Genomic DNA, 26897 nt, shown 5'->3' with positions numbered 1-26897 from the left:
TTGTTTCGTGGCGTATTTTGATAAAACAAACTTTTTTGGAAAGAACAGTTTGTACTGCAGACGATGTCATGTTTTTCATGACGTAATAATAAGATCAAAGCGTATTACAATATCACAAATGTCTCCCCTTTGATGTGAACACTGCAAAAGTGGAAAGAAACCAATTTAAAGTTGTGCGAACAGCTTTTTTTTTAATCGGGACTTTTATTAACTATAATGACAATTTACATAACCCTAATGAATATATATATATATATATATATATATATATATATATATATATATATATATAAAATGTTCAATCAGTCTTTTTGTTAAAAGCCTTTTTTAAATTGTGTCACACATCTTAATTTTTTCGACGTTGGCCATTGGCTACTTCCTTGCTTACGGTTGTAAAATATAACAACGAATAGTATTTTTACCAAAGTATATTCACGCTTAAAAGACTGTATGAATATTCAGAATATCATGTTTATTCTAAAAAATAATGAGTTTTTTTGTCTAATGGTAAATAAATACGCACGTATGTTGTGAGGTCACGTTGTGTTTTTCCCGACGTTTTCTACACGTTGCGTGCTACCCAGTCTTTATCAAAAGCTTTTTTCGTTAGCTTTGAGTGAACTAATAACTATGAAATTTTGAATTTTACATGTATATATGCTGCAGATAGTATATTCTAAAAATAATGGTACTTGGTTGAACAAGAATCTAAGCGCAGCATTTTGTCTGTGTCTAACCAAAATGTCACACCGTCTAAAATTTGTATATTTTATCTATTCACGCGTACACCATGCAAAATTCGAACGAATTGTTCAAAAAGGCAAATGGTGTTGAATCGATGTTTTCCATGTCTGGTCTTTGCCCCTTTCTTTTGATTACCGCTATAACCTTGGTTCCCTTGATTACTCCTTCATATATTTAAAATGTATTCATCCTCCTTTATGGTTTTATCATTTCATTTTTTCTTTGGCTTAACAAATGGTTATATATGTATGTAAAACCGTGTCTAACAAAAATGTCACAAAGCGCATTTTTGACGTTTCCAAAGTAACGTTCTGTTTTGTTACGTAAAAACTCATGAAAAGTATTGAAAAGTTACGATACCAGATTAAATTATAACGACTGTAGACCTTAATGAATAAAAAAGTACGATTTTAGCGAATCTGATAAAATAATGAAAGAAATGTTGAAAAGAAAACAGGAAGAAAGTCCCCCGCTTTGCGCGCACTCCTGTCTGTTCATGTTTTGCCGATTTCGACGTTACCAAAATGACACCAACACCGTACGCTACGTCACAAAGAACATAAGTTTTCTAAGTACGGATATTTTTTTGCCAGCAGATCACGTAATATTGTGTAAATGGGTTGAAAACGTCCCGTTTGAATCAAACCTTATACCTAAGTGTTTATGAGACGAAACAACGTCAAAGGGTTGGTTTTGAAATAATAAATCAATGTCTTCCATAATGTTGCGTTTAGCAATGATTAAATCCTTGGTTTTCTGTGAATTAAAATTTATTAACCATTTTTCAAACCACGTTGTTATGTTCTCTAAGTCTAAGTTCATTACATTTTCGATTGTATAATACGATAGTGCAGAGTATGATAGCGATGTGTCATCCGCAAAAAGTCTGGTAAAACTGATGAGATCATCAGCTATGTCATTAATATAAACAAGAAAAAAAGAGGTCCAAGAACTGAGCCTTGTGGTACTCCAGCATTTGTTTGTTTCAGAGGAGATTTTGAATTGACCACTAAAACACTTTGCGCTCTGTTATTCAAATTGTTGCTTACTCCATGTGTTTTAAGTTTTGTCAGTAAACCTGTGTGCCAAACTCGGTCGAAAGCTATAGATACATCACAGAAAACAAAAGAAGATATATTTTTTTCTTCGAGAGTCATTGTAATTTTGTGATGAATTTCTATTAGCTGGTGAACGGTTGAATGGCCTGAGATCAAACCTGACTGATATTTATACAGTAAGTTATTGAACAACAAACGATTAAACATGTGCTTAAATACAACCCTTACAAGAACCTTGCCGACAGATGATATGAGTGAGATAGGTCTATAGTTTGAAATTTCTAGTCGATCGACCTTTTTAAAAAGTGGGATCACGGTCGCGGTTTTCCACAGTTCAGGGAATTGGGCTGTTGAAAGGGATATATTAAAAAGCATTATCATCTAAGTGTGTTTCAGACAAACAAATAATATCAGCTTCATTACATATGCTCTCTATATAGTCAATTTTGTGGCGCATACTTCGGGCATTCGAATGAAAAATTGATATTTCACCTTGATCGGGTCCTGGGTTTAGTTGAACATCATTTAGCAAAATTAACGTAAGTATAAAAACTGTCGGCAAAGGATTACATAAAAAGTATGATAATACAATTTATAACAAACGAACATACAATTAGTAATAATACATCTGAAAACATACAGAAAATAGAAAAAAAAATAACTCTGCCTTCGTACCATGAAACAATTTTTTCTTGTCAAACGGCAATATGCTGTACAGTAAAAACAGTCTACTGAAGCTCTATATGAACATAGATCATCACCCATTACCAAATTGTATAACAACAATTATAGTAACAATAAAAAGGCCGGTGCATGACAATGAATCTATCACAACCCCGGTTACCCAGACTGAAACTGTATAGAAAGTACAAAAATTGATACAGCAGTTAACTATGTAAATTAATAAGCCTATTGAGAAAATATAATTTTGAAAGGAAATACATGTATATAGTGGGTGCATTTTTGTACGATACCTCTTGGTAAGGCGATTCGTGCAATTCATTTCGGAAATATATATAAAAAAAATTAATTGAAGCCCATTCATTAAAAAATAATAAGTAGACAACGGTAGAGAAACTCGTGGATTTAATATAAACAATAATCATTGTCTAGTTGGGTTGTTATAAATTGTAACTATCCCTGGTTTTACTGGTTTTTTAAGCCACCCCGGTCAATAATCCCACAGTAGTCAATACTGGTCTATTGAAATTTCGCAAACAATGTTTCCGTCATTATTCATAATTTTTTTTAAAAGTTTTTAAAAGTTAATATATTACAAATTCCCACTATATTTCAGTTTTCTAAAACATTGTTCTTAGCATATCTCTATGAGCTATGATAATCAAGAAAAATATACATCCGTTTAAAAATAATACAAATAAAACTTAATAATAATCAAAACTTTATTTAATTTTCAATAAGTGATTACACTTTTTAGTGAGCGTGCGCCAAACAGAGATAGTAGGGTAAAAATCGCGTTTTGGGATTTTTTATGGAAATGACTACGAGCCAACATTGATATGAGAGTCTTTGATGAGATATAAGATGAAGTTGATTTAAATTTGTGCTGAAATTTCTATCGAACTTGTGAACTTGTACTCACGTCCTAAAAAAACATAAACAAACATGATGCCTCCTTGAGTGACGATTATATGATCTAGTACCAGCCAAACCCGTCAACGGGAACGACTTGTAATAAAGGTTTAAGCCCAGACAGTCCAGATAACCTGCCTGGGACGCACAATCAAAATAAAAGGCAGGTAAGACGCAGACATTCTTTAGGCGATCTTAGTGAAATTAAACTTGGTGAATCAAACTTGCCCATAAAGCAGACTGCCAGTAGGAAGAATCTTACTGGTAGTCTTGGAAATATTGTCCAGAAATTTTAAATTAAATTATTCCTGCCCTCGTTACTAAAAATAGTGAGTTGGTATCCTCAATGGTTGAGTAGCAAGTGTTAGAGAGTGTAGAGGCTGCAATCAAACCTTTGCTTGAACAAATTAAGACACAAAAAACTTTAATTCATGACCTTGAGCAAAAAAGTTTGCAAGACTTTTATCAAAACATCTGTGTTACGTGTAGAGAGCAAATCAAGATAACGTTATGTTTGCCCAAGTAAACTTCAGAGAAATGGGTGCTCTAAAACAAACAAACAAACAAACAACAACAAAAAAAAAAACAACAGCCGAACTAGAAATTTGGATCGAAAGCCAAGAGCAATACTCGCATCTCGTTCTGTCTATATAAACAATCGTAAACAATCTTTCAACTTTTTCCTGTTTCATTGACATAAAAAAAACTTTCGACAATGTACAATGTTAACCGGAATGTTTGTGGTTGAAGTTGCAAAAAAATGGTATTAAAAAATCTAAACCCCGTAAAATGTTTGTACAATAACACAATATGCCATTGCGTATTAATAGTTGTTTTACGTCTATATGTTTCCTGTTTCTTGTGGTAACTAACAGGGATGTATAATTTCACCTACGTGTTTTTGTACTTTATGTTAAGTGTATATTTGTACTATATGTTTTGTACTATATGTTTTTTAAGAATCAGGCAAAATGGGAAAAATCAGAAACATGGATGTCAAAAACCCACCGATCTGACAATGTAATATCACTCAAGGGTACTATCTCTATTTCAAAAGACCATTATTTGATCTCTGCACCACTGGATTTGCTGAGAAATTTTGCAATATAATGTTAGAAAATGAGGTTTTTGACAGAGTTATCTGCCCTGGAACGTTCATTTTCAGTGCATTTCAATGAAATTATAACTCAATGCATCAACATGACATGGAAAATATTGTCTTTTTTCCTTGATTCTGATGGTACAAATAGCCTATTTACATTATCAAAATGATGTTTTTTTTCATAACATGTTTATCTACTGCCTGATTCTTAAAGAGACTGACACTTTATGATTTAGCAACTGAAACTTAATCTCTGAATAAAAATATTGATATTGATAATGTAAATTAAGTACTGTATGTTACTGTATGCAGAGGATATTATTTTACAAGCACCAAATGATGGTAATTTACAATGTGTGTAAATCAATGGTGTTACAAATGGAGTTAAGTATTAACTATAACGGTAGTAAATCCAATAGAACTCGTACATTTTAGACAAAGCTCTGTTCAGCGTTTTGCTGTGTTAGCAGTTATTTAGAATATGTAGACCTTTACAATTATTTATCTTGGTATATGGTTTTCTGAATACGTCACTTGGTGCAAAGTAGTGAAAGAACTTTCAAAATCCACTAGCGTTAAATATTGTATGCCTGTGAAGGAATATATTATCGAGTGTTGACTGATATATGGTTCTGCGACATAGGGACTCGATGAACATAGACTTATTATTTAAAATCCAAAACAGTTCTGGTAAAATTTTCTTTGATGTATTGATTGTACATATTGTGTTTTATTCTATGTAGACAGATAAGTAACACTTTTATATCAATTAGTTTATTTATTTATTTATTTACTTATGTTATAATCAAATAAATTCCTGATTGTCCCACACATGCATTCCCCACTGTCGCACAAAAAAAATCTTACCTTTAAATTTCTACATGAAATTTTCAAATGTGGGACATTCAGGAAGACATCTCAGTTTACGCCCGTAGTTAAAATACTATTTAAAATATTAAAATGGTTTTATCTAATAAAATAAAGAGCCATCCCGATAAAAAGTTTCAAAATACAAATATATTCCAAAATTAGTTATACTTTCCAAATATAATCACAGCTCAAGATAGCAAAACGAAAATAGACATGTTCAATCAGCGTGGTATCAACTGCTCTCCATACTTTCAAGGTCGTGAACCCACAGTTTGAAATTCACGTGATAATGTTGTTATAATGCTGTACCTCGTTAGTACCTCTGAAACAGAGCACGGAACCAGAAGATGGCTTCAAGTTTGAACACGGGCTTGACAATACTGTTAATATGTTTATCGTGTATCGCGTGTATCAAAAGCCGGGATATTAAGTTCAATTATTGCCGTAAGTATACTAATAGTCATGTAGACGGCACCACTTCCGTACAATGTACTTTTTCCATGCAGCGGCAGATGTTCGTTTCGGGGCTTGGTAGGAACGATAGTTCGATAGAACGAATGGTAGATGTAGGTTATGACCCATGGTATGACATATTATAAATTGAACAAATTCGATATTGACAATCTAATACAGTTATGATGAACGAATAATGATATACTACTGCAATTCCCTTCGGTTCATCATTATACCTTTCGTCGTTTCAACAAATATGAATATGGCCTCATTTTCACAGGTTTATCTGTAGTCGGAGGGAAATTATACTCCTACAATGTAAGCGGTTGAAATTTCGTTCCGAAGGCTACCTACCCCAACGTTAGGATGGGATGACACCAAATCTGAAATAGCTTGCCAGACTATCTATAGCACTGCTGTAGAATGGGAAATAAGCGGTGAAATTGAGACCATATTTGTCGAAATGTTGACAAACACTTGAATGCTGATAGAGTCAGTTCCCAATCAGATATTACCATATTACTGTATAATCATGTGTAAGGGTAGGAGGTGTAAGGGTAGGATGTGTAAGGGTTAGGAGGTGTAAGGGTAGGAGGTGAAAGAGTTTAACATTTAAGATATCGTTATATTGAAGATTTTCTACTTGAAGCGCCTTATTATGATTGAATTTGGTGGGCTATTGTCTAGGCCAAAACAAATATATTCTTGTTTCTTGTTACTAGCAAGAAAAAATGGGGGTAGGTTGGTAGGGAAATAAAACATTTAACATTGAGTTAATGTGGAAGCATTATAGCCTTCTACCAAAGTGCTTGAGTCAAAATGGCCATAATATGTTTAGGGTAGGCAAAACAAACTAGGGTAGGTTAGTTTGCAGGAACGACAACAGACATTTTTTTTGCTCTATCTGTAAAGGTCAATTATACAAAAAAGTAAGTGTTTTTTTTACGAAAATTTGCGAATATCATACAAATGTGAATGTGTATGTATTTATGAAGCTTTCGATCTATTAGATTTCAACTTACGCTAATTTATTATCGTTGAAAACGAACGACTACACTTTTGTATACATCGACAGCAAAATGTTTAGAAATCTTATAGCACTGATAATGTTTACGACGACGACGACGACGACGACGACGATAGCACCACCCTATTTATTGCAGCTTTCTCTAGTAAAAAGAAAACCTCAATAAAATTGATGTATATTAACTTATTTACATTAGCGTAGTTTGGTCACGGGTGTATTTGAATTTCAACAAAATTCGTTCGAGTTCAATTATCAGAATAAGCAAAGGCACACAAGTTGGCAAAAATACAAAAAAAAATTGTGAAATGCACGCAAAAATTTTTAGTAACGCACAAGTTGAAACGGGCACACAAAAGTCGGCAAAGGAACACAAGCAAAGTTAATAAAACTGCACACAAGAAATTACTGGTCTCCAATTTTACGTAAAATAAATGTCCGTTCTTCAGTTATTCAAAATTGGCACAGAAGAATTGTTTCAATGTTCATGAGGCACACAAGGATTCTGTATTTTTTTTTTGCGGCCCATTCAATTAATTTTATGTAACTTCCAGTTAGCCTTATTCAGTATTGTTGTACTTGCCCCTGAGAAACAGTAGACAAGTTCAAAGTGAATTAAATCTGTGTAACGCTTGCGCTAAAGGTCAGAACTTTGCCAGGTGATGACCTCCGCCACAAGTGGGGAAAGCGACACATACGGTACAGCCGGACCAAAGTAAATTACGAAATAAGAATACTAATTTGAATCCAAATATTGCTTTCATCAAAAATTCAGTTTTGATAAGTAGGATATATGGTCGCGCCCGCTAACACTATCATCTCCAATGCACCTTGAATGTTTGTTCCCTTCATTTTATAGATGCGCCTCATCTGATGATTATAGGACTTTGTTCGTCGAGTTTAAGTCGATGTGTTTAACGGAGGCGCCCTCACTCTTAGGTTCTCAGTTGTGGCAGCACAATATATATTTATTTGATCAATGACAGTATTATCCTTTGGATACCGCCAATTATGCCTAGGTAATATAATGATCTTTGTCTTTGGTAAGGTTTTACTAATGAAGCCGAGCTAATGTTTTGCCAGGGGGCGGGTTTCATATAAGGGAAATCATTTTAGTGTATCTCAAGTGAACAGTTAATCTTAAATTCTTCATCTGTTATCGCAATCAAACGATTCTTATCTTGGCTACTCGTATAGGCATTATTTCTCATACTCTGAATCCCCCCAAAGGCTAAAAAAATGATGCTTTGAATAATTTACGTCCTTAAACGTTAGTACAAACACCAGACAATCTTAAAATAATTTGTGAGAGGATATTTTCGGTTATTGGGAGACTCGTATAGTGTTTCTGTCTTAGCCTTTTAATGCCCTTCAATATTTATTTTGACTAATATCAGGGAAACCTTTAGCTAGGATGTGCGATTTTGTGGTATTTGCCCGTAGTCTAAAGCCGACAGGCCTGTTTCGTATGCTTTCAATGTATTATTTGCATGTGAGTTCTCAATTAATCTTTGGACTTCAAGCTCGTAATCAGACGAAGAAAATGTTCCGGTTTTTTTTCAGGCTTTGGTTTGCGTCTAATCTTCTGAAGCGTGACCATTCCTATCGAGAATCACTTATTGAGTTCAGCACGAAATATGGTGTTGTTTTGCTGAACGTATAGGATTAATAACCTTATGAGTTTCATTACCCGTTTGAGCGTTAACTTTCAGAATGTAACTTAGGTTGTCTATAAAGACTTTAATTTTCTTGTTTCGAAGAAGACACCCCCATACTGACAGTGCTAAAATTTGAATTTTAAGAATGTAATATCTCGCGATATTTCAGTTTGAACCGAAGTGTTAAGGCAAGGAAAAAATAGCCACTCCCCGAAGAAATATGCCTGAACTGAACATCATATTCCCTCCAACCTTTGTCCTTATAGCAGATTGCCCCAAAACTGACTGACTGTAAGTACTTGGGCAATTTCCGAAATCTATGGGATGTGGTGATAGGTCAATACTCATGTAAATAATGAATGCGTTGGTCCATTTTTCTATGTTGCCAATGCCAGTTTTAGGGTTAACAACCACAACTACTAGTGGTTTTTAATCTTTGTTGGAGGTTTTGTTATCAAGTAAAGTTTCAAGCTCGATGAATTGCCCATTTTTATTATTTTTGTTTTGTTGGCTTCTAACACATTAAGGCCTTTAGCATGGACACTTGGAGTTTGTTGAGCAGTTTGGCTTTGATAGTTAGACTCTGAATGCTGATGTGTATTGAGCCCCAATAATGGTCATTTATCCCTTTATTGGGGGCAGGGGTTGAAGATCCTGGTTCCTTGGGGGGGGGGGGCAGTGACAGATGTTAAAAATTTGGACAAAGTGTGTTTATTTTTTTTAAATTGTTATCATTATATAGTGGACATCTAATAATAAAATGGAATTCGTCTTCAGTTTCATCCAAATAATGTGAATTTCACATTTGCTTTGTGACTGTTCTTTGATAGTTTTTTTTATAACAGTATTTTTCTATCTTTAATTCGTGTGTACTTTCTTACAATTTTACATAAAGAACTTCTCCATTTAAAATTGCTAATAGATAAATATGTTTCTTGTGAGAAGGAAAACTTTATTTCATAATAAGTACCTTATTTTCCTTCTGCCTCTACATTTCATTTATTCCAATAAAAAAAACACTGACACATTTTGTTTTGACTGAATTCAGAAGAGTAAGTATGTGCATCGGTCACAGAGGTTTGCTCCCACTGTAATGCATGAACATTCCACTGATCACAGGGACTTGCTCCCAGTATAGTTTATACAATGGAATGCCTTAACATTCCACTGGCCGCAGAGACTTGTTACCACTATAATTTATACAAAGGAATGCATAAACATGTTCATTGGTCACATGGACTTGCTCCCGCTATAGTTTATACAGTGGAATGCCTTAACATTCCACTGGTCACAGAGGTTTGCTCCCACAATAATTTATACAATGGAATGCCCAAACATGTCCATTGGTCACAAGGACTTGCTCCCATTATAGTTTATACAATGGAATGCCTTAACATTCCACTGGTCACAGGGGCTTGCTCCCACTATAATTTATACAAAGAAATGCCTAAACATTTCCGTCTGTCTCAGATGTTTTCTCCCACTATAGTTAATACAATAGAATGCCCAAACATGTTCATTGGTCACAGGGATTTGCTCTCACTATCAAATTTGCAGCCCGACAAGTATTTAAACACGAACTTGGTTGATTTTCTTTGTATATACCCGTTTTTAGCAGTCTTGTTTTTCCTTGATTTAAAATAACATTTACAACCCTCTTGCTATTTCTTTGAAGGTCATTCCTAAGTAGAAGTGGGCTGTCTCTTTGACGCATTTTCCTATTTCAATTCACTACCTATACTCCACACCAGTGATTTGATTTCAGGCAGTGTTGCAGAAGAGCGAAAGAAAAGGCGTAGGGCGGACAAATATTACATTATATGTCGACTTATGGACGTGTGGTGTGATCGCCTGTAGACGTGACCATCCTGAAGTCGCCGGGTTGACTCCGAGTCTTTTTAAACGATAATTCATCATACTTTCGAATATTTTACGACCTAAAGTTTCCTGGAATGATTTTGGTTGATACATAATTATACTATACACTGTACTAGAAAATGGTCACCGTGACGACCTCTGGACTGTTTCCGTTACTTTCAGGGGAGTAACAAATGATAAATGGAAGTGTAGGCAGACGGGGTATGGGGCCGCTTAAGATCTCCTGCAAAACCCCCGGTCGAAAATGGATGTGAGCATTTTTAAATGCTATAAGATAGCTGTATTGTCATCATATTAATTCAGACTTAAAGCAACGTTTTAGCCTAGTTGAAAATTTCAAATAAAAACGGATACCGAAAAAAATGAATATGCATTACAATTATTGAACTTTATTTTTGATGGTGCTCTGTACCCTTACATGTATCTTGATGTTATGGTGAAATCACTCATCATGAAGAGCCATGGGATGCCTTGGACTGGCAACTTTTGAAGAACAAATAAGTTAGTTTCTGGCAATTTGTTAAGAACCACTATTATTCGTAACTTAACAAATATAAAGAAACAAATTTTGCAATCTTTACTAATTAACAAAGTTATTCATTGAAAATGAAAGCCAATAGATAAGCCTTTGCTTCTGCAAAAAAAAAACTTGGCTATCATGCTGCGTCGACATCATGTCTCCATGAATGTTTAGAACTCCGATGCTAGAAATTGTTCGTTCATCATTGTGGAACGTAGCCATGTCTTTATTCTGTGCACATGGCTGAAATATCGCTCAGATGCAGTGGTAGATGCAGGAATGGTAAATAAAATAAACAACATTCCGGCAATGATTGAGTACAACACTACGTCGAGATCTGATAGAGTTTCGACGAGTGTAGCTGGTTTGGTCACATCAGCCGGCGCAATAGCCCATCACAGCTTCCATAGTACCACTTCGCTTTCAAATGCTCATTCAGTTTCCTCATCAAAATCGCCTTCAAAAGCATCGAATATCTGCTTGACAATATACTTTGTTAGTTTACCGTGGAAAACTGGTATTAAATATTGGGCATACCAGAGTAACCATAATCAGAAAGTAAAGAGAAAGTCATAGACTACATAACGTTGTGTGTGTGAAAATTGTGTGTAGTACTAGGCCCGGGCTTTTATACTACTAATGATGTTACATCCCTGACTTCTGTTTCTTAAGTATGGGAAACGCGTCCTTTAATTGGTGATCTATAACGCTCCAACAAGGAAAAGTTATAACAATATATCTTAATGTCACGTTTTGATTTTAAAAAGGAAACATGTTAACACTATGGAATACTACTCCTACAACCTAAGAATTCCGTTCCTCCATACCCCAACTTCTTATTATAGTAAACTATTTTCCATTTAAAACGTTTTATACAGTTTCTTTACCATACCACGGGAGAATGTGTCTAAACTGAAGAAAAACAAATGACCTACCTGAAGATAAAATCCAGCAATCCGGGAAATGCTTTGTAAAAGCAGTCAAAATGAACTTCATATTTGGGTTTTAGCTTTTTGAGTGTGTAATTCCGGTTGATAAAATTATGGATTTTAAAATTTGCGAAACGTACATGTCAAATTAATCAACGATTTGCCTCTACCAACTTTAAGTTCGTTTTGTCAAAAATATATTGTATTCCGTAAAATAGGTGACCTAGTTCAAAATGGCTGGTCATTTTGACAACTGTCTTCATTACAAATGTTTTCTAGGTATTGAACAAATGTTTAGGATTTTTATCGCTTGATTTCCGGTAGGTTAAACTTCTTTTATGTAAATAAAAGACTTAAAATATTTTAAAACACATGTATAGCTATATCATATTTGCGGTGGCTTTCAACATGTCAGATACTAGAGGTTAGGATGGCACCAAGTCAGAAAATAGCTTCCCAGACAACCTCTAGCACTACTGGAGTATATGGAATACATATAAACAACAACAAAAATAGTAAAACATCGACCTAGTATTTGGAGAAGTTTTTTATAGATTTTTATTGCTTTCCAGCGAAAGGACCCCAGGAAAACATACAATCAGTGAATATTATCCCTTGTAACGATCAACCCGCCTGCAAGTTTACTCATGGTATAAATGTCACAGTTCAAGTGGAATTTATGTCACGTAAGTTTAACAACTACTTTACAACAGTTGTGTAATCTCCAAATTAAAAGTCCTGAGGATTTTATGTCTCTGAGTTACCTTAAAACAGTTGTTTTTGCTCCAAATTAAAAGTCCTGAAGATTTAATGTCTCCGAGTTACCTTATAACAGTTGTGTATGCTCCAAATTAAAAGTCCTGAAAGTTTAATGTCTCCGAGTTACCTTATAACAGTTGTGTATGCTCCAAATTAAAAGTCCTGAAGGTTTAATGTCTCCGAGTTACCTTATAACAGTTGTGTATGCTCCAAATTAAAAGTCCTGAAAGTTTAATGTCTCCGAGTTACCTTATAACAGTTGTGTATGCTCCAAATTAAAAGTCCTGAAGGTTTAATGTCTCCGAGTTACCTTATAACAGTTGTGTATGCTCCAAATTAAAAGTCCTGAAAGTTTTATGTCTCTGAGTTGCCTTATAACAGTTGTGTAATCTCCAAATTAAAAGTCCTGAGGATTTTATGTCTCTGAGTTACCTTATAACAGTTGTTTATGCTCCAAATTAGAAGTCCTGAAGGTTTTATGTCTCCGAGTTAAAATTTTCCTCAAATGGAAATATAACAAACCATTTTTTAACGATTTATACATGATATCTGAATAAATCAGATTTATATATTCATGCATTTATATAAGGACTTACTGACATGTTATGCTACACAAGCAACGAGTAATAAGTTATTGTTGTGCCATAACAAGAAAATTATGACAATTTTTTTATTTCTCATCGTCAGAATGAGCCCAATCGGCTTTCGTATGCCAATAATTTGTTTTTGCCAAAAATACATCTTAAGAGAAAGATTGCCTTTAGAAAATTCCAATATAAGTTACAAGCTCCCAGGTGACCGACCGTCTATGATTATTTAGACAGACAGTAGATTATGTTGGAGGGTAAAGCGATAGGCGAATCCCTCCTACAGATCTGCTGTCTGTCAAAATAATCATAGACGGTTACGGGACCTTATAACATTTTTGTACGATTTTGCTTATCTATATTATGGGAAATAATTTAAATCTTTGTAACGAACTATATTTTTCGAAGTTTTTTGGAAATCATTCAGTGGTTACTTGGTAAAATCTATTTTTTGTTATGGCGTCCAGGTCAAATGTACACACTGGACGGTGGCGTGGTCAAATTGTTGTGAAGTTCACATTTAGGACGCGTCGTTTCATTCATTGATAGAGCTATATTAGTCTCAACGTCATTCTTGTATATTGTTCATTCAAATATGTTCATCAATGGATGGATTTTTCTTAATTTGCATATTGCTGCTTTGGTTATTTGACGAATGGTTTTATCCAATCACGAGTATTCAACACAACGCAGAATCATACAACGAAGTTTAAAACTTATCCATTTAATAAACAGAAAATTTATTTGATTCTTAATTGTGAGGACAAAAAATATAATTAACTCTGTTGGTACATTTTCACATGAGAATGATGCATGATGGTATTAAGTTCATACTACTAGTTATTTAATGACAGTACATTAGTTATCGTATTTGTTCCAAACAACTCTTTCCTTGTAATGTATCTAATGTATGTAGCTTCTGGCGGTTCCTGATTTTATTTGATTGTTATAACTTATGTATTTCAGCTGTTGATTCGCCCACCTTAGATGCAGAAATCTATGGTATAATTGCTGGTATTCCTGTCAAATTCAATATGCCGAATCCTAACGGATGTAGCCAGTCTGGAATTACTTGTCCTGTAAAGAAATCCAAACAGTATACTTATAAAAGTACATTCTATGTACTGAAAAGTTATCCAAATGTAAGTCTCTTATAGTCAGGATCATGAACGTTACTTTTCATTTAAGATTTTCAGTCCTAGACAAGGAGTTTACATTTCTATTGAATATTTCCCGCTGATTATCTCCACCTTGAAAGAGGTTTTATAAAATCAATGTTTGTAATTTTACCATATACCTGGTATAGGTTTATGCTGAAAATCTTCTTAATAATTAAAAGAATTTTTTGCATATTTTAAAACACTATTTTGTCAAACAAAATACGTACTTTTGAACTTTGCAAGATGACAGAAAAGAACGCTCCGTGTAAAAGGTTTGATCTACCTGCAGTAAAATAAAGAATATAATAGGAAACTGACCATATCATCCAATGATCACGTCATGTCTTAAACTATTGTAATCCAAGGTGTCCAACGATCACGTCATCTCTTACACCCCAAGGTGTCCTAGGATCACGTCGTCTCTCACACTAGTGTCATCCAAGGTGTCCAAGATCACGTCATCACTTACACTAGTGTAATCCAAGATGTCCAAGGATCACGTCATCTCTTACACTAGTGTCATCCAAGGTGTCCAAGGATCACGTCGTCTCTTACACTAGTGTCATCCAAGGTGTCCAAGGATCACGTCATCTCTTACACCCCAAGGTGTCCTAAGATCACGTCGTCTCTTACACTAGTGTAATCCAAGGTGTCCAACGATCACGTCATCTCTCATACTAGTGTCATCCAAGGTGTCCAAGGATCACGTCATCTGTTACACCCCAAGGTGTCCTAGGATCACGTCGTCTCTTACACTAGTGTACTCCAAGGTGTCCAACGATCACGTCATCTCTTACACCCTAAGGTGTCCAAAGATCATGTCATATCTTACACTAGTGTAATCCAGGTGTCAAAGTATCACGTCATCTCTTATACTAGTGTGACCCAAGTTGTCTAAGGATCACGTCATCTCTTAAACTAGTGTAATCAAAGTGTCCAATGATCAAGTCATCTCTTACACCCCAAGGTGTCCTAGGATCACGTCATCTCTTACACTATTGTAATCCAAAGTGTCCAACGATCACGTCTTCTCTTACACCCCAAGGTGCCCAAGGATCACGTCATCTCTTACACTTATGTAATCCAAGATGTCCAAGGATCACGTCATCTCTTACACTAGTGTAATCCAAGGTGTCCAAGATCACGTCATCTCTTACACTATTGTAATCCAAGATGTCCAAGGATCATATCATCTCTTACACTAGTGTAATCCAAGGTGTCCAAGGATCACGTCATCTTTTACACCCCAAGGTATCCTAGGATCACGTCATCTCTTACACTAGTGTAATCCAAGGTGTCCAACGATCACGTCATCTCTTACACCCCAAGGTGTCCTAGGATCACGTCGTCTCTTACACTAGTGTAATCCAAGGTATCCAAGGATCACGTCATCTGTTACACCCCAAGGTGTCCTAGGATCACGTCGTGTCTTACACTAGTGTAATCCAAGGTGTCCAAGGATCACGTCATCTCTTACACTAGTGTCATCCAAGATGTCCAAGGATCACCTCATCTCTTACACTAGTGTAATCCAAGGTGTCCAAGGATCACGTCATCTCTTACACTAGTGTGATCCAAGGTGTCCAAGGATTACACCTTGGATTGCAATAGTGTAAGAGGTGAATCACGTCATCTCTTACACTATTGTAATCCAAGGTGTCCAATGAGCACGTCATTTCTTACACTAGTATCATCCAAGGTGTCCTAGGATCACGTCACCTCTTACACTAATGTAATCCAAGGTGTCCAACGATCACGTCATCTCTTACACCCCAAGGTGTCCTAGGATTATGCCATATCTTACACTAGTGTAATCCAAGGTGTCCACGTATCACGTCATCTCTTATGTCAGTGTGACCCAAGGTGTCTAAGGATCACGTCACATCTTACACTATTGTAATCCAAGGTGTCCAACGATCACGTCATCTCCTACACTAGTGTAATCCAAGGTGTCCAACGATCACGTCATCTCTTACACCCCAAGATGTCCTAGGATCACGTCATCTTTTACACTAGTGTCATCCAAGGTGTCCAACGATCACCTCATCTCTTTAACGCCAAGGTGTCCAAAGATCATGCCATATCTTACACTAGTGTAATCCAAGATGTCCAAGTATCACTTCATCTCTTACACTATTGTAATCCAAGGTGTCTAAGGATCACATCATCTCTTACACTAGTGTAATCCAAAGTGTCCAACGATCAAGTCATCTCTTACACTAGTGTAATCCAAGGTGTCCAATGATCACGTCATCTCTTACACCCCAAGGTGTCCTAGGATCACGTCATCTCTTACACTATTGTATGAACGATTGTAGTCCGGAGTCGTGTCATTGACAATGTCTAACCTTATATAGGGCATGTCGCAATTTTTATCGCAACTTTAGTACTACTATATTGGTGCTAACTTAAGTATTGTTGCAGCACTGTTTAAGAATGACAAGGATTTCAAATGGTTGTGAAACCTTTTCTTTTAAAATCTTTTGTGCTAGAACAGTATAAGTAGAGAAAAAAATTGTAGGTCAGTGTGCTCGATTTTCGAGACATAAGCATTTAATTTTTTTGCGGGAAAATAACAATGATTTCATGAAAACACTAAGATTTCAAGGTGTGTTTGGTGAAATTGTGAAAAGAAAAGTGGGGGTTTTAGGGAAACACTATAATTGCTATGAAATTGATAAAACCAGAAAATCAGACAAAAAATGGCTGACCATGGCATGGACCATTTTAAAAGAAGGTCCTATATATTATATTATATTATTTTGCGACCTTACTTCAAATATTGTCCCATAACTTGTTCAATGCCTATGTTTGTTTTATATCACATTTGACATTGATCAATAAGGAAAGGGTTTATGCTTCTCTACTTCATCTACTAACATCAGACAAAATGGGTTTTTCTGTTTACTTATGAAGAACGAATGAATCAATCATCAATGGCTTAATGCTAATATTTTATACAACTTCAGAACCATTAAAAGAAAGGGACAATTTGATAACTTGAAAGTATTTAACATAATGTACCATCGATAACTCGTGTACATGTATCAGGATAACCTAGCTGACATTTTTCATTCCGTTGCGGATTTTGTCTCTTTGACATATTCACCATATACATTATCATTATACATTGTATGTTCATGTATCAGGATAACATATGTACATGTATCAGAATAACATATTCACGAAAACGAAACAATACAAAGTAAATGTTTTTCGTACATTTAATTAAGAAATAATTATCAGGGATATGGTGTTGTGCTCATATACACATGGGCTAGGTCTTTATATTCGATTATTTTATATCGAGCGTTAGTGGATGTAACCTACGAATATAAAGGCCATCATACCTAACATGACTTTTTTAAGTTCACCTGGCCAAAGGTGAACTATCGCCATCACTTGGCCGCTGTTACTAAAAATAGAACATAGGGAGGGGTCAGACAGTGGTTTTTTTTACATATATCTCCAAAACCGTTAGGTTTAGCTAAATTCTGGCATAGGGTGAAAGTGTTCAGCATAGTGAGATCTAATTTATTTGCGGACAATATTTGGTTTTTATCTGTTAAACCATGTTGGAGTTATTGCCCTTTTTTCAACGATTTTTGCTATTTTTCATGTTATTTCTTTCAAAGATCTTTTCCTCTGACACTACTTGACCAATTGAAACCAAACTTGGTAGTTATTGTTTCTTGGGGTATCCTGCATAGACCTGTCGTGGGAATTTTTGATCTGTAGAAAAACATGGCCGCTGTTACTTAAAATAGAGCATAGGGGTCAGACAATGTTTTTTCGCATATATCTCTAAAACCGTTAGGTTTAGATAAATTCTGGCATGGGTAAAAGTGTTCAGCATGATGAGATATATCATTGGTCAAATTTTGGTTTTAATCTGTTAAGCCATGTCGGAGTTATTGCCCCTTTTCAACGATTTTTGCCATTTTTAATGTTATTTCTTTCAAAAATCTTCTCCTCTGACATAATTTGATCATTTGGAAACAAACTTGGTATGGATGTTCATTGATGTATCCTGCATAGACCTGATCTGGGGATTTTGATTCGTGGAAAAACGTGGCCGCTGTTACTAAAAATAGAACACAGGTGTCAGACAGTAGTTTTACGCATATATGTTCAAAACCGTTAATTTAGCCAAATTCTTTCTATAGCTGAAATGATCCTTAGGTAGTACAATAAAGTTAGGTCGTTTCTGAAAATTTGGTCTTATTTTGTTGAGATAAAGCTGTTTTGAGGCAGTCCGCACAGAAGTTTTTAGTGTTTTGTCATATTTTTGAAATTCTTGGTGTATGGAGGTTCAAGTCATTTATGAGTAATTTAGTGATTTTTGTTATGAAATCCAGTAGCCATGGTAACATACTGAAAAAAATTTTACTGAGTTTTAGTACAAATCAGCGGTGCCTTTCAAAAACTAACAGCCAAATACTGTTTATAAAATATCTGGCACTTAGACACAGGATGAAAGCATGCATGGAGTAGGTGGAAAATGGGTAAAAATAATTTGACCCTTTTCGATTCTCTCACAATTTTATTTCCAAAAGTTCGTGTGAAATAAGGTATTTTGAAAATCAGCCATCCGATGCTGAGGAGAGAACCTTATACGGCAGGGGACTGAAACGTTCCGGATACCATTTTTCATTTAAATTACACCTGTTTACCATTACATATATTACATCTGTCTTTGTATAAATGCTTAACTACATTTAAAAAATATATCCACCAAATTTTCACTTTTTGATTTTAAGTTTTACAAAATTTCGCGGGGGTAACTTAGTGTGCGAAACAGTGCGCCTTAATTAACTGTATAGTGCACCCTTATTATTAGGACTACAAAAGTCTTCAGGGATCAAAGTTGTCAGACGACTCCTTGTAAGAGTTATTGCCCTTGAAAGGGGAAAATAATGTCAAAATTGTTGGACAACTTCATATTAAATTTTTTGCTGTTGAAAGGCAAAATTCAACCAGATGAGCGATTCAGGCTCCTGGGAGCCTCTTGTTTCCATTCTAATCTGACAAGGTGGTGCTCGATAGTAATTAATGGCCCAAAGAAAACATTAATGTGGCATTACTTTTTATTTAGTTACAGAAGGCATTAAAACGATCTACAAAATAAGAACGAGGAGACATATAAATATGCATACAAAATAAATGATCAAATATATGCAAATTATAGAACATTACTGCAAATATTCAAACAAATAACATCAATCAGATTGCATCTGCATGTTCAAAACAGATTGAACACATAAATAGAGCACAACTCAACAACCAAGCATTTAAATTTAGTACCCACAGTTAACTATAATACTACACAAAATGACCATTGAAGTTCGTTAGTAGTACTCACTATAACAAGGTACCTTAGCATCAAATCAATTAAACTGACTTCAAAAAAGCTTTAACTAACTTGCAAAGTGCCAGTACGAAAAATGAAAAGTAAGTTTATCTAAAAATGAACATCATAAATACCTTATCTGCTGGCTATACTGTTTTCAGTTTTGTACATCTTGACCTTCTATACTCGGCGTCACATAAATAACATACTGTTAAAATTTGAATAAAAATATTTTCTGCGACTTTATTGACACCTACCTTCGTTTAAATTGTCTTAAATGACTTGCTCATTCGTTTAGCCAAACGGGTTCTCCCTAAAGATAGAATCGTTAAATTCCGGTCAGATTTTCATTCTCGGTGCCAATATTTACATTGTAAAAAGTCGGCCATGTTTACAGTGATCGGGTTGCTAGGAGATGTTGTTTACGTTTAAATGGTTTGTCCAAAAACCGAAGAACCCAGAATGCATTTCGGCGTTATTTCGGATATCTCGGATTTATTTTACGCGAACAACGTACAATACCGAGAAGTTGATCAAGCAGACGATTGTCACCGGAGTTCGACGGGAACTTACGCACTTCGTTTGTAAACAAATCGTCCCGTAAAAACCAACATGGCGGATATTATTATGGAATTTTCCCGTAAGGATTTGTTACGCATGATTTAAGCTAATAAGCGACTTGTTTAGGGAGAAGCTGTTTGGCTAAACGAATGAGCAAGTCATTTAAGACAATTTAAACGACGGTTGGTGTCAATAAAGTCGTAGAAAATATTTTTATTCAAATTTTAACAGTATGTTATTTATGTGACGCCGAGTATAATTACACATTGAAATACTGTACGAGTTTTCATTCCAAAATAAAATGCTACTCACGACTGGAAAATTTAGGACATCCAACCCCTAAGAATAATTTAACCAATCACAGTCAGAGAAGCAGATTTTAGTCACAATGTGAAGTAAATGCAAAATGCAATGAAGCATATAGTAACTCAGACCACTGTAGAGAACAGATCAAATTTAAAGAAATGAAATATAATGGAAAACATAATTATTAACGAATGAAAATCAACTAATATGACAAAAACGACTATGTTTGCATCTGAAAATCACCCAGAGGTAGATATGACGTTTGTAGGATGTCATAATAATGAATAAGTAAAAACTAGCAGCATATGAAATATATGACTGCAAAGAAATACCTGTATGATAGCATCATGAGCTTGGTTGCCATAAAAGGCATAGGGTAGAATGCTGAAGTCAACATCTAGGACATTAATTGTCAAGATAATTTTAGTCAAGATGGTAAGAATATTATGTACATCATTAAAAAAAACCATAAAACAAAAACAAAAACAAACAGAAGGGTCTGATGTTAGAAATGTTAACCTTGTATAGAAATTGTTTGGTTCCCTCCGTGGAACAGGAACTGTGGTCGCTATGACAACATGGCCAGCACTATGTCTACACAACTCGCCAAGCTGTATATGCTATGAAGAAAGAGAGCTTTCGCTGACCGGGTGATTTCTCATCGTAGGTTTAATCAATTAGAGGTGGTATTAAACCTCAGAAAGGCTCAACTTTAAAAAAAAACTGTTGAATTGTCCCAGGAATCTGATCTCAAATAGGGTCAATTTAAGTTGAATCGCATTATTGTATGAAATAGACCAATTGTAATGGTTTCTGAAATGTAACTTATTTCCTAATCAACCAATGAAAATCAAGCAAAATGAAATGATGCTATATTCATTTATTTTCAGATCCAGCTGGTTGTACAGTGGGACCTGAAGTCTGCCAATAATGATTATATTTTCTGTTTTACTTTTCCTATGTTGATTGTTTCATAAAGTAGTATTTCTTTTTCTATTTATTATTAATTTATAGTTAGAGATACGATTTTTGTAGAAAGGATCGGGCAATTTTTCATAGGATTTAGACCTCAAGTATGTCCATTTATAAATGTTTACTCAAATCAATGTTCATTATGTAATGTCGCCAGGAACAATTTTACTTATAATGACAATGACTTTCGGTTTTCATTTATTAGCTGTCTTTGTAAAGCATTTTTAGAATCGAAGAAAGGTACGAAGTACAAAGCTTCCAAATTAATTATCATTAAAAGTGAACAATGCTATTGATACGTTTTACCCCTCTCTTTAACGCCAACATGACATGTATATTTCTTGCTAATATTTTTGCAAGGCGCCTCTAAGTCCTACATTGAAGTGCGAACAATTTCAGGGAAAGCTCCACGGAAAGGTAACGAACGCGCCGTTGTGAACAACACATGTTTCTTACCTTTTCGTCAATTTCGGCAAAATTGAGCTTTTTAAAAAATAAATCAAGGATGTCTATCACAAATGATTTGTTGTAATAATGCAAAATGTAACATTTCGCCCTTAATCATGATTGTAACATGTCAATAGATACGTGCATCATATCACAATTACGAGTTTTCAGCAAATTAAAGATTCACTCTTTTTGTTGAACCAATAACATAGAAAGTCGTTTATTATTGATATATGTGTGCGCTAGCATGTTAAACTATATATTGCATATGGCGAAATGTTTCTCTTTGCATTTTCTGGTTACCGGTTTATTTAAAGTTGCTTTAGTTGTCATTTTCGTACATTTTTTGTTTCTGTTGAAATATACCTTCACTTTGAATTATTTCTACTAAATTGTACTTTCCTTGTATGATCTCATTTGATATCCACAAATAAAATGCATTGAATACATGAAATATATTGTCTTCCAAGACAAAAAGTTGACCTGGATAAAATTCGTATATGCATGTAACTTCTGATGACGTTAATCCGCGCATGTGCTGTAAGGGTCGATTCTTAAAAAAATTCTTATTGCAAAGCAAAAGTGGTTAATCAGTGACAAGAAAGACCTGTTTCTTTGACGGACTCGAGCCGAAAAAGAAACAAGAGGCTCCAAGGAGCCTAAATCGCTCACCTGGTTGAGTTTTGCCTTGCAAAGGCAATAAATTCAACAAGAAGTTGTCCAACAATTTCGACTCTGGTAGGACTTATCCCAAGGATAATTTCAGTAATTGAAAGTTTCTTTTTATCCATCATAGTTTCCAAGAAACAAGAAACATTCATACCATGTTTGGTTCCAATTGGTCAAATACTGTCAGAGGAGAAGAGTTTTTTGAAAAGTTATTAACGACGACGGACGCCAAGTGATGACAATATCTCGCATGGCTTTCGGACAGGTGAGCTAAAAAGTTGGAATATAAGGCAAGGATCCTATTTTTATTTTACATGTATGTATAGTGACATAATATGGCACAAATGTGATCAGTAATTGTCATTAATTGAAAAGTAATCAAGAAATAGATAAAATGAAATGAAAACAAGACATGTGCTTAGGTGAAAGTATTTTTTAACCAGGTGAATGTCCTGTAGGCATTCTGGCGAAAACTAATTAGATTAGAGCAATCGATCTTCTTGTTGTTTTCACAAATATCCGTAGGTATTATAGACATTTATTGCTTCAATTGCATTACTACAAACTTGTTTCATTGAATCAACAAAATTCAGTAGAATTGAAACTGAAAAAATTTGCAGCTAAAGCAGCTTTAAAGAAACGAAACTTTACTCGATATCATGAGCAAATTTCAATCATATTGACAGACCTCCTAATATAAAGAAGTGTAACTAAAATACCAAATAGTAAATACTTTCAGAGATCATTTAAAGGTCTCTGACAAGTTAAAACACACTATTAGTAAGCTATGAAAGGGCAATAAAAGCCACAGCCACAGATCGCTGCCTCTTCTCAAAATAAACTAAAAACTGATATAACAACATAAAGACACATTAGTAGCCCCTGACTGCATGAAACCTCAGTGAAAAAAAAGCGCAGCTTTTGTCAGCCTCATATCTTGACCTACACTTAGAAATAGATGGTAAAGGAAAACTATTGACCAAACTTTACGACAAACTTAATGACTTCATTCAAAATTGTCAACTTCCCTTTCATATATGGCAACATCCCTTCAGCACCTGTGCATGGAGTGTTCATTTCACAACTCGTACGTTATGCCAGAGCTTGCCGAGACTGCGCAGACTTTTTTGATCGCGCTAGAATTCTAACAAATAGGCTTCTTGAGCAGGGTCATGTTGCTACAAGATTTAAATCATCACTACAAAAGTTTTATGGCCGTCATCATGAACTCGTGAATCGCTATGATGTATCCATCTGCGCCATGAAAACTGATTTATTCAACGGGTCATAGTTTTCCTTTCTGAACTTGACTTTTTATGAGCAACTCGGCGGGTGTTTCTAGAAAAGCAGAGGACGCTTACCCTACCGGTGCACCTGGTTCATGCTCCCAGTTTTTAGTGGAGTCCGAGTTGCTCATTTGCTTTTATTACTTTGTATATATGATTTTAGTTACTTTATGTTCTTTGTTGTGTGTGTCTGTTTTCCATGTCTGGTCTTTGTCCCTGGATTACATTCTTTTGATTACCGCTATAACCTTGGTTCCCTTGATTACCTTTTTGCGAAATAACACAAAACTTTTGTGAAATAACACGATTATTGGCGAAATGTTTTATATATGATTTATTATTAAAACACGCATTTATAGTTAGAAGACTTGTGCAAAAACCAATGGAGACCGATATTTTGTTTGTTTGTTTGTTTTTTTTTTATAATTTCTATTATTTAACAGAAATATACAAAGCAGTGAGTTTCATCGCTCCTATATAAACTTCGATGTCAAGCAAGATCTTATTTAGCGGGCGCCAATTTTTTGTATCTCAAAGTTTCATGGTGATCGCTATACATTCAGGGGCAGCTATGTAATTTGTATGCTGCTATATAATCAGGGGGCACCTATGTAATTTGTATGCTGCTATATAATCAGGGGGGCAGCTTTGTAATTTGTATGCTGCTATATAATCAGGGGGCACCTATGTAATTTGTATGCTGCTATATAATCAGGGGGGCAGCTTTGTAATTTGTATGCTGCTGTATAATCAGGGGGCAGCTATGTTATTTGTATGTGCTATATAATCAGGGGGGCAGCTATGTAATTTGTATGCTGCTATATAATCAGGGGGCACCTATGTAATTTGTATGCTGCTATATAATCAGGGGGGCAGCTTTGTAATTTGTATGCTGCTGTATAATCAGGGGGCACCTATGTAATTTGTATGCTGCTATATAATCAGGGGGCACCTATGTAATTTGTATGCTGCTATATAATCAGGGGGCACCTATGTAATTTGTATGCTGCTATATAATCAAGGGGGCAGCTTTGTAATTTGTATGCTGCTGTATAATCAGGGGGCAGCTATGTTATTTGTATGCTGCTATATAATCAGGGGGCACCTATGTAATTTGTATGCTGCTATATAATCAGAGGGCAGCTATGCAATTTGTATGCTCCTATAATATCAGAAGGGCACCAATGTAATTGGAATGCATCTGCTTTAAAGAAAATGCTTGGCAGATATGTAATTTGTATGATGCTATATTATCAGAGGGGCACCTATGTACGTGGTATGCATCTGCTTTAAAAAATGTTTGCTAGCTATCAATTATCGGCTTGCGTAACAGATACATACTTTATGTTTTTGTCATTTCTGTGTTCGGAGGAGAAAAAAAAGATACCTAGAAGATTCAAGTGATAATAATAAAACGAATACTACTTTCAAGCGCATTTCCTCAATTGCCTTATTAAGGGATTGGGCATTGATAGTAACATCACAGGTAATGCCACATACAAACGTACTACTACTTTCGACAAAGAAATCCTAAACAACCATAAATTCTTCGTGTCTTTTCTCAACATCGAAACAAAATGTGAGGACTTACCTTACTTGTATGGGATTCCCAAACTTCATAAGAATCCATACAAAGAAAGGTATATAGCAGAATCTTCATCTTGCTTCACATACTCTCGTAGTGGCATTAATCATATATGGATACTTAAAATTCTAGAGATTTACTTCAAAACCTAAAATCCCGCGGCTTTTCGGAAAAAAGTTCTCTTCAAACATTTGACTTTACAACTCTTTACACCACGTTACCACATGATAAATTGAAATCTCGTTTGAAAGGACTTATTCGTAAATCTTTTGCTATTTCAAAAAGTTATGGTGTTCTTGGTTACAAATCCACATAATTTTCTAAAACATCGCAGAAGGGTAAAGTTTGCTACAAAGAAAAGCAGGTTTGCGATATGCTTGATTTCCTCATTGATAAATATTTGTCACATTTGGAGGAGCTGTTGTTCATTAACAAGTTGGCATTCCATGGGCATTACTGTGCTCCCCTCCTAGCCGATTTGTTTTATATTCACACGAGACTTAATTTCTTCAGAATCTCGTAAAGAATAAAAATTGAAAAGATGCTAAAACCTTTAACTTTGCATACAGCTATATTGACGATGTATTGTCCATCAACAACAATTCTTTTGTTAAATGGTTACCGTCAATATATCCACCAGAGCTCAAGATAAAGAGACTACAGAAACAGCTTGTTCTGCATCTTTTCTGGACTTACATCTCGAATTTGACAACAGTGGAAAACTATTGACCAAACTTTACGACAAACTTAACGACTTTTCATTCAAAATTGTCAACTTTCCTTTCATCTGTGGCAACATCCCTTCAGCACCTGCGTATGGAGTGTTCATATCACAACTCATACGTTATGCCAGAGCTTGCCGAAACTACGCAGACTTTTTGTATCGCGCTAGAACTCTGACAAATAGGCTCCTGGAACAAGGTTATGTTGCTACAAGATTGATGTCATCAATACAGTTTTATGGTCGTCATCATGAACTCGCGGATCGTTATGGTGTATCCATCTGCGCCATGAAAACTGATTTATTCAACGTGTTATAGTTTTTCTTTCCTTGTTTGTCTACCCTGGACTTGACTTTTTATGAGCAACTCGGCGGGTGTTTCTAGAAAAGCAGAGGACGCTTATCCTACCGGTGCACCTGGTCCATACTCCGAGTCTTTAGTGGAGTCCGAGTTGCTCATTTGCTTTTGTTACTTTGTATGTATGATTTTAGTTACTTTATGTTCTTTGTTTTGTATGTCTGTTTTCCATGTCTGGTCTTTGTCCCTGGATTACATTCTTTTGAATGGTATAACCTTGGTTTCCTTGATTACGCTTAAACATCATCGTAAAAGAATCTCTCTGTAAGGTCCTTTCTATAAATTGAAATTATAACTTGAAAGTTCT

The 26897-nt window shown here is 35.1% G+C and overlaps 1 protein-coding gene across 2 annotated transcripts; it reads left to right on the top strand.

Annotated features, from left to right (window-relative positions):
* Positions 1 to 5604: 5604 nt before the first annotated feature.
* On the top strand, positions 5605 to 21816 carry LOC148623261 (NPC intracellular cholesterol transporter 2-like). 2 transcript variants are annotated; one of them, XM_088564983.1, is made up of 4 exons: positions 5605 to 5811; positions 12402 to 12515; positions 14142 to 14317; positions 21443 to 21816. In XM_088564983.1, the coding sequence occupies exons 1-4, from the start codon at positions 5715 to 5717 to the stop codon at positions 21527 to 21529; spliced, it is 474 nt and encodes a 157-aa protein (XP_088421109.1). In that variant the 5' UTR covers positions 5605 to 5714; the 3' UTR covers positions 21530 to 21816. The 2 variants fall into 2 exon arrangements, with proteins under 2 accessions (XP_088421109.1, XP_088421110.1); XM_088564984.1 differs by lacking the exon at positions 5605 to 5811 and adding an exon at positions 5839 to 5950.
* The last annotated feature ends 5081 nt before the right edge of the window (positions 21817 to 26897 follow it).

This window comes from Perna viridis, chromosome 2 (assembly GCF_037379345.1).
Source record: "Perna viridis isolate PV_CMFRI_1.1 ecotype Kerala chromosome 2, ASM3737934v1, whole genome shotgun sequence".
NCBI lineage: Eukaryota > Metazoa > Mollusca > Bivalvia > Mytilida > Mytilidae > Perna > Perna viridis.
Note: the sequence above shows the minus strand (reverse complement) of the source record. Positions and strands in the feature narration are given on the sequence as shown.

Bases quoted from the DNA above. Each gene is read 5' to 3' on its own strand.
- LOC148623261 (XM_088564983.1), top strand. From the start codon at position 5,715: ATGGCTTCAAGTTTGAACACGGGCTTGACAATACTGTTAATATGTTTA. The intron at 5,812-12,401 runs GTAAGTATACTA...ATTGCTTTCCAG, and splicing joins TATTAAGTTCAATTATTGCC to CGAAAGGACCCCAGGAAAAC. The intron at 12,516-14,141 runs GTAAGTTTAACA...TATGTATTTCAG, and splicing joins TCAAGTGGAATTTATGTCAC to CTGTTGATTCGCCCACCTTA.